Raw genomic sequence first — 8768 nt, 5'->3', positions numbered from 1 at the left:
TACTAGTACAGTACGAGCGACTTGTTTATGATGGTGAGAAGATGGTCGACGTGCAGGTGACCCGATGTCGGGCGGGCGGCGCCGCTGGCCATCTGTGCTTCCGATGCGCCGCGCGGACCAGCGGAATATGCGAGACTATCCATCTAGCTCACCGCTCACGAGCCTTCCTGCAGGGTGCAGTTGCCCCGTGATTGGCCGTCCTCTCGGCGGGTTTCCTAGTTCCCAATGCCGCGCTCCTAGACTAGGTACTAGGTAGGTGACCGCGAATTCAGCTGAAATCGCGAGACGGTGAGCCGGACAATGGTCGGGTCAATCTCTGGATCATCGTTTCCCGCCCTACTTTACTCGCCCACGGATTGACTCTATATAGTTACATCGTTTATCCAATTGGGATGTACTAGAAGGGAATGAACGACGCATGCATGATGCTGGCCTAACCAACGCGTCCCGTGCGAAGCATCAGGCGTGATCTAATCGAGCGCATTGCGTGTCGCGCTCCATCGCCGATCAAACATGTCATTTGCCAAATGGAGTTGTAGCGACGACGATCGACAACGGAGGTGATTTGGCACAACCTTTGCCAGCGACGGTCGCCCGAGATTTTACCGCAAGGAGATTTGGTGAGATGAGATGGGGGAAATAGAGCATGGGCGCGAAGCCCTGGCGGCATGGGTGCCGTAGGCGGGGCCGGTGGATCTCCTGGGGACACGTCTGAGACCCCGCCACGATCGCCTGGCTCCATTGCCACCACAGACCAGCAAGCGAGAAAAGAGGAGGGCGCGACATGAGCGGGGCATTCCCCCAACCATCTGCGAGGCCGGATGCGATGAAGCAGCGAGCCAACCAACCCCATCGCCCTCGCCCCGATTCATCTCTTCTCTCCTCCTCCTTTCCCACTGTCAGTTGGCCCTTCCCCTGCCCTGCCCCCACCGCGCGCCGCTCCTCCCCGATCGCCTCTCCCCTCCTCTATATATATATGCCCCGCGGCCTCCCCCACACACACACTCCAACTCAGTGGCAACAGCATCTCCCCTGTTCTGCCCGCCCGCTCGCTCGCCTCTGTTTCTTTTCTTTCTTTCCACGGCGGCTCTGCTCCGCTCCTCACCTCCCTCGATCGCACATACCATATATTGGCCATGGTGGTTCTCGCCGGCTCGCCCGCCGTCGATCACATCCCGCTCCTCAGGTCGCCCGACCCCGGGGACAACTTCTCCGGCATGCCGGTCGTCGACCTCTCCAGCCCTGGCGCGCCGCGGGCCATCGCCGACGCGTGCGAGCGCTTCGGCTTCTTCAAGCTCGTCAACCACGGGGTGCCCGCGGACACGATGGACAGGCTCGAGTCGGAGGCCGTCAGGTTCTTCTCGCTGCCGCAGGCCGACAAGGACCGCTCCGGCCCGGCCTACCCGTTCGGCTACGGCAGCAAGCGCATCGGGCTCAATGGCGACATGGGGTGGCTCGAGTACCTGCTCCTCGCCGTCGACGCCGCGTCGCTCTCCGCCGCCTGCGCCGTCCCGTCCTGCGCGCTCTTCCGGTACGTTCAAAATGGCTGCTGCCTGCGGTGCCCGCGCGAACGACGCGTGTCTGGTTGGTCTCACCGAGTGCTTACGTTACACGCATGGCGTGTGTTTGCAGGGCGGCGCTGAACGAGTACATCGCGGCGGTGCGGAAGGTGGCGGTGCGGGTGATGGAGGCGATGGCGGAGGGGCTGGGCATTGCGCCCGTCGACGCGCTGAGCGCGATGGTGACGGCGGAGGGCAGCGACCAGGTGTTCCGGGTGAACCACTACCCGCCGTGCCACGCGCTGCAGGGGCTGGGCTGCAGCGCCACCGGCTTCGGCGAGCACACGGACCCGCAGCTCATCTCGGTGCTGCGCTCCAACGGCACGTCCGGCCTGCAGATCGCGCTCCAGAACGGGCAGTGGGTGTCCGTGCCCTCGGACCGCGACGCCTTCTTCGTCAACGTCGGCGACTCGTTGCAGGTATGCCCGCCCGTTCCTCACCCCGACACGTGACGCCTTCTCGTGCACGCGCTGACCTGTTTCTTTTTCTACTACTACTAGCACATTTATACTATTCTACTAAAACGATTCGCACTGTGCGCTTTACCAAAATGACGTGAGGCATGATCAAATTGGAGATAGTGCACTAGTAGCACGCAGAGCCATCGTTTGGTTCGCATCATCGCCAGTAAAAACGAAGAACGTCCTATCACCCCGAGCAACTAACAAAAAACCGTAGTAAAATAAATAAATAAACCGAGAAAACGAAAGAAAGAAAGAGATGGTTGTGATGCGCGTCGGTACGGCAGCCACGGCAGAAGCAGGAGCAGGTGGCTCCCTCCCTGGACCAAATAACTGCTGCCGGCCCATCGCATATTCGCCACATCGGTATAAATCCGTTTACGCACATGAGCTTCGCGTGGTTGCTGCATGGATGGCATCTACTGTGATTGCCACATGTGTGCTTGCTGCCTACGAATCGTATCGTATCGTATGTAGTATGCCTTGATCCCACATACTACAGTTTTTTTTTCTAATATTTGGATGGATGTGTGTGTATATATAGGTGCTGACGAACGGGAGGTTCAAGAGCGTGAAGCACAGGGTGGTGGCCAACAGCCTAAAGTCTAGGGTTTCCATGATCTACTTTGGAGGGCCAGCGATGACACAGAGGATTGCACCATTGCCGCAGCTGCTGGGCGCGGGCGAGCAGAGCCTGTACAAGGACTTCACATGGGGCGAGTACAAGAAGGCTGCCTACAACTCCAGGCTCGGGGACAACAGGCTGGCTCACTTCCACAGGTAGCCTCGCCTGCCGCCTGGGCCCGCTCAACGAGCAGCTTTTACCAACCCAGCCAGCTACCTAGCTTAGCTAGCTCTGCCGTGGCTTGTAGTATTTCCCACATGATCGATGAAGATGAAGAGGGCGGAAGCTACTACTGTACTAGAAAAGAAAAAGAAACAGGGCTAAAAGAAGATGATTTCAAGATTCACATGCAGCAGTAGAGCTGCGGAGGTAGCTAGTAAGTAGTAGATCCTTTTTGCGTGCGTGTGCGTGTACGTGTGACGTGTGTGTTCATAGTTGCTAAAACCCGCCTTTCCTCTTCGGGAATGCCGGACGAACAATGAACAGATAAGTTGACTTGATGAACAGTTAGTGTGAACCAGATATACTAGCAGAGGGTGGCATCAAAGTGATCTTCTGATCTTTTCCCAAATTCATGAGTGGCAGTATCTGGCCTCGATCTTGAAGCATAATTGGTTTGCTGCCAAAAATTGGCATGCCAATATTTGTCATTGTGTTAAATATTGGCAACTATTTGGTTGGCTACGAGTTATTTTGCCTCTCTCACATAAAGTTGCCAATAGTTGGCAAGTCTCGGTATTGCCAATAGTTGACAGTGCTAACATTTGGCAAGTTAAATATTGGTAGCAAACCAATTATGCTCTTGTTTTCTGTACCTCCGATAGCTGTAATTGTAGTGCCCGTAGCGTAGTCGTGTGTACACGTGGGCCTTCTGTTTAACCTGCCAATGATCCAGCGTTTCCCTTTCGCTCTTTCAACAGTCTTTCGTAGCGTGCGGCTTGAACGCGCGGTGATGGAGATCTCTGTCTGTCTTGACTTCAATTGCCAAAATGAATTGGTGCCTTTATTGCTGGCAGGCCAGCAGCTCGTTGGCATTACGAATCCTGGTAGGCCCGGTCCGACGGGGTCCATTGACGGAGAATTTCGGGCCTGCACCAGCGGGGGCCCGCCGTGCCACCGGAACTCATGGCCTGCCCGCCGGTGCCGCTTACCGCTGCTGATCCGCTACACGTTGCTTGTGACATCTTTTTCTCTCTTCTCGAGTCATGGATTTGTAGGGGCCACGCGGATTTTTAGTTGCACGCCCAAGTTTTTCGCTGCTGTTGCTAGTAGAGTACTTCTCACTCCTTTCAAAATAAGTGTCGTTGATTTAGTATTTTCTCCGGTCCTTTTTAGTTCGCATATAAGTTTTGTCCGAAGTCAAAATATCTTTACTTTTACCAAACTTATAGAAAAATGTATTAACATTCACAATGCCAAATAAATATAGTTAGATTCATTATGAAATTAAATTCATAGTATACATATTTGATATTGTAGATGTTGACACTTTTTAATATAAATTTGGTCAAATTTTGTAAAGTTTGACTTGACACAAATTTAATATGGGGAGTAAAATGGACCGGAGGGAGTACAACTTTAGTACATTGAATTGGGTCCTCAGACATGCTGATCTACTTGGGGCATGGGCTATGGGGGTAGCACCACCTGCGGGCTGCTCGGGTGTAAACCATAGCCACTACCCCAACCTGCCGCCACCCCTCCTTCCTCATCGCCGCCAGGCAAAGCCTACACGGTGGCGGTGGCCCTACCCTTTCCCACCCGCGAGGCAGGTTGTACAAGGCAGCTTTGCTTTTTGGTAGAGCTGGATGTTGCAGCGTCGGCTAGGCGCTCATAGGCGCGCCCGGATGGCGCAGTGCGGCGCGACGCGGAGGTGCATTGCGGCACAGTGGAGCACGCGGTCTGGCGGTAGTGCGACGCGTTTGTGTGGTGATTGCGGTCGTTGGGCCCAGTCTGGGCTTCGGCGGGCCGACATTTCTGCTGCCTAACCAGGGGCGCGGTAACGACTGTCGGGTGCCACCTTTGCTGGCACGTCGAGGATTTACATCGCAGTTCTACTGGTAGTTGGCCTTGGTCCTAGGGGGCATGGCGGTCCTGATGTGGGCCCTGTTGCATGGCGACCTGGATGTTGTTTGGCAGAGTGAATTCCCGTCAGATATCTCGGTAGTGGTCCAAGCGTAGCTAGAAGTTATGGGTCGGAGGTCACACGAGGGGTTTATCCAGGTTCGGGCCTCCGGAGAGTAATACCCTATATCCTACTAGTTTTGATGATTCATAATGAAGGGATACCTCATGCGAGGAATTACAATGGTGTATGAGATTGCTACCGAGAGTTCTCTATGTGGATAGATGATCAATAGGTACCCTAGACCTGGGGCAAGAGAGGTCTAGGGTTTTACAAGGCGGATGCAACCTGGGGCATTGCCGCCCTCTAGTCTTGGGGATCATGAAGGCCGTCCTCGTCTCCTAGGGTTCCACCGCATCCTGGGCCTGATGGGCCCCTTGGCCGATGAGGTCGGGCTCCTAGTCGTTAGCTACCCCTGGTACAGGACCCCGTCCTCATTGTCTCCGACGCATGCTAGGTGTAGATCGGTGTGAGGAAGTTGGTGCCGGCGCAAGCTGGGCGGGCTCTTCCTTCAAGCGTGGCCACGCTCGGCTCCATTGAGCGGCGGGCGTCGTCCAGCATGCGTGCGTGGGTCTAGAGGAGGCTTGGCAGACCAGATCCAGCGAGTATAATCTCGATCATGCGCGCGACAGTGTAGGCCAGTTAGTTTTGGCTTGGATTTCGCCTAGGTGCGGCGCGCGGTGGTGCAGGCCGGCTAGTTCCAGTGCTACCTAGACTATTCCGGTGCGCCGCGGTGCAGACACTTGCCTAGTTCTGCGCAAAGAGGTAAAGGTGGGCCATATCTTGCATGGCTTGCCAGGTCCTGCGTGCGGTGGTGCGGTTCCGTCAGGCTGGTGTGGCTCCGCCAATTTCCTGCGTGCGGCGACGACCAATCCATTTCTAGTAGTGCGTGCTTGATTTCGTCACACCCCGGCGACGTTGGTGCGGCCTCGGATCCTAGGATTGTAGGTGGAAGACTCAGCTCGGGATGAAAAATCTTGCATTGACCTGGTGCGGACGGTAACGGTGTCCTTGGATGTCGTCTTCCTCCTTAGATGTACCACTGTGTAGCTCGTTGCTCTTCCTCTCTTATGGCTTGAGGTCTCCGGTTGTACACCTAAAATCAGGCCTTGCCAGATCGGGCGACGATGGTGTCCTTGACATTGGTTCCTTCTTGGAGGCGTCACCTTGGAGACCATGTCGATGGATTCCGATGGTGTGCACGATTGATGGTGGAGCATGGGTTTGTGGTGGTGTCGACGGGCCTTTTTCTTTCTTTCTTTTCTTATTGCACTTGCCTTTTTTGTGGTGTTTTTCTCCTTTGAGGCTGTTTTTGTAGTACCTTCTTCTATGGCAGCTCTCCTGTCAATATTTGAAGAAAAAACATTGCTCAATGGTAGCAGTTGTCCCTTTCTTAGTCTTTTGTCACTAGTTCTTTCTCTTCTCTTAATTGATAAGCACAATATACCATGTAGTGCCTCAGCCATCACCCTTCAAACACCTTTGTTAATGAGGAACTCGGTCCTCTACAAGATCCCGTTTGCCTCTGTAAACATCACCTTTTGTTTGAGATGTACTGATTGAGCCGATGCGGCAGCTCGGGGAGCGGTCCAGCATGTAGCGTTGGCCATGCCCTTACAACCACTGCTCCACCCCTCCCCCTTCGAATGGTGGTCATGCGGCAGCATTTTTTGAGACTTCACTAGCACCGCAGTCATCATCAGTCTAAGCTGGTGCATGATTCTTTTTTGCACTTGCCTTTTTGCGGTGCTTTTCTCCTTTTGGATTTTCTTGTAATATCTTCTTCTAATTAATTTGGCAACTGTCAACATTTGAAAAAAAAAATCCATTGCTCAATGGCAGTAGTCGTCCCTTTCTTAGTCTTTCGTCACTAGTTCTTTCTCTTTTCTTAATTGATAAGCATACTATACCATGCAGTGCGTCAGCTACCACCCTTCAAACACATTTGTCAGTGAGGAATTGGGCTCCTCTGCAAGATCTCGTTTGCCTGTGCAGACAACACCTTTTGTTTGAGTTGTCCTGGTTGAGCCGACGTGCAGCCGGGGCAGCGGTCCAACATGTAGCGTCGACAATGCCCTTACAACCACTGTTCTAACCCCCTTTCGAAAGGTGGTCGTGCGGGCAGCATTTTTTGAGACTTCACTAGCACCACAGTCAACATCGGTCAAAACTGGTGCATAATTCCAGTTAACCGCATTTTACATTCGTGGCGAAGAACTTTCAGTTATGAACAGAACATCGCTGAGTCATGTACTTACGTGCATAGTTTGGGCTGGCGAATCTGTAAACAGAACATCGCTGAGTCGTCAGACCGAATCGCTTTCGTCCCATTGGTGGCGGAGTCCTGTACTTAGTGCGAGCTAACCAAATAACTAACTCACATAACTGCTCGTACGGCACAGCAAGCTATAGGTAGCTAAAGCTAGCATGGGAGCTTTGCTCGTCTATGGTCCTATGCTCAACGGCCACACTGCACATGCTCGAGACCATAGCGACAGGCTACGTCGCTCAGCTGGACGCACCGTGCACTGCGTACGTGCCTCTCCCCACACGGACGGGCCCCGTCGCCAGCAGAGTTAGCCCAGCTCGAATGACTATTACGTGTCATGTTAGTTTAACTACCTGGGTAACTTGTGAAAACGCTGCGCTCTCTCCCTTAAAAGTTGAAGAACAAGCACTCGTGGCATTGACATGCCGTCACATGCGCACTGTGTGGCCGATGGGACGGCACCCGTAGCTCGTGCTGCCGGCGTAGGGCATGCAGGTCGGACCGGACGAGCTCGCATTGCATGCATGCATGCATGCGATACGGTCAATGGGAATACGTACGCCTGAATATACCAGTGATCGTCGTCCTGGCACTGCTGAGCGTGACGGTGGGCGCCGTGCCAATAATGCAGCCACCGCGGCCATTCCTGCCGGTGAGAGCTACAGTAAGCTAGCCTTGTTTTTCTAGCTAGCCCCGTGGATTAGGCAGCAGCTAGAGCTAGCGGTCCATCTGGAGGATTCAGTAGCTGCGGAGAGGGTGGCGTTCCTGATGCGCCGCGCGCGCAGCTCTTTGTTTCGCTCCTGGCTCGTGGTTCGGGTCAGGCATGGGCCCGGTTGCCCCATGGACAGGTTGGCTACTTTTTTTTTGGCTACTTGGGCCCTGCGTGTTTCCCTCGCAAAGAAAAGACAGGCTTTGGGCCTGGCTAGGCCGGTCCACCTTGTTGTACCAAAACTGCGGTTGTTTAAATCCCAGCAAACACCGGACCAGCTGGCGCGCAGAGGGTCCTCCGTTCTCTCCCTGTTCTCCCCATCTGGCCTGGAACGGAGCTAGAACGGGGGGAAAGAGGCGCTTCCCCTGTCACCCCCACCCTACCTGCAATTAAGGTTCATGCACCGTAATGAGGCTCATAATCATTACGCGATTTGCGGTGCGATTAGCAGCCACTTGCTGCCTTGTCAGCTGGGGTCTCGGGACTGCTAAGTACACTGCACTTGGGAGTGCCGTTCAATTAGCTCCGTCGGTTAGAGCTGAGCCCAACAGAACTTTTCCCTTTTCAACAGAAGAAGATGCATTATTTTTCAAACGAACAAACAGAAGATGCATTATGTGAAGAAGATAGCTTGCCTCGCCAAGGCGCGCCATATGGCAACTTGCTGTGAAGTTGCTATCAATTGATCACGATCTAGGCGTTCTGCATTTTCTGTTTTACCTATCCAGATTCCAGAGTGATATTTTCAAAAAAAACAAACTGAGTGACGTGTTTTTTATTTTAACTATCTTGTATTGTACGTCATGTACAACCCAAAAATGTCACCAAGCTGCGAACCAATCTGTGATTGGATGGTTAGAGGGACAGTGGTATCTTCAGACCGAAATGCCTCATGCTTGTATTATTTCTGGATTTATTTCAGGATTTCGGCGATGCGCTTTCAGTGGGAAGAGACGTTCACGTCGATGACGAGGTGCCTACGGTGACCAGTGACGGAGCCAGGAGCGAGCAGGGGCCTGC

At 53.7% G+C, this 8768-nt stretch overlaps 1 protein-coding gene across 1 annotated transcript; it reads left to right on the top strand.

Moving 5' to 3' along the window:
* Window positions 1-1016: 1016 nt before the first annotated feature.
* Window positions 1017-3216, top strand: LOC119269036 (gibberellin 2-beta-dioxygenase 3). Its single transcript, XM_037550784.1, has 3 exons — window positions 1017-1531; window positions 1633-1978; window positions 2565-3216. The coding sequence occupies exons 1-3, from the start codon at window positions 1137-1139 to the stop codon at window positions 2802-2804; spliced, it is 981 nt and encodes a 326-aa protein (XP_037406681.1). The 5' UTR covers window positions 1017-1136; the 3' UTR covers window positions 2805-3216.
* Window positions 3217-8768: the final 5552 nt, after the last annotated feature.

This window comes from Triticum dicoccoides, chromosome 3A (genome assembly GCF_002162155.2).
Source record: "Triticum dicoccoides isolate Atlit2015 ecotype Zavitan chromosome 3A, WEW_v2.0, whole genome shotgun sequence".
Lineage (NCBI taxonomy): Eukaryota > Viridiplantae > Streptophyta > Magnoliopsida > Poales > Poaceae > Triticum > Triticum dicoccoides.
The sequence above is the reverse complement of the archived record's forward strand: the minus strand, read 5'-3'. Positions and strand labels throughout refer to the sequence as shown.

What these genes read in the sequence shown, in the direction of transcription:
- LOC119269036 (XM_037550784.1), top strand. Translation starts at nt 1,137, where the DNA reads ATGGTGGTTCTCGCCGGCTCGCCCGCCGTCGATCACATCCCGCTCCTC. An exon ending in CCGTCCTGCGCGCTCTTCCG is followed by an intron (nt 1,532 to 1,632) that starts GTACGTTCAAAA and finishes GTGTGTTTGCAG; the next exon opens with GGCGGCGCTGAACGAGTACA. An exon ending in ACGTCGGCGACTCGTTGCAG is followed by an intron (nt 1,979 to 2,564) that starts GTATGCCCGCCC and finishes GTGTATATATAG; the next exon opens with GTGCTGACGAACGGGAGGTT.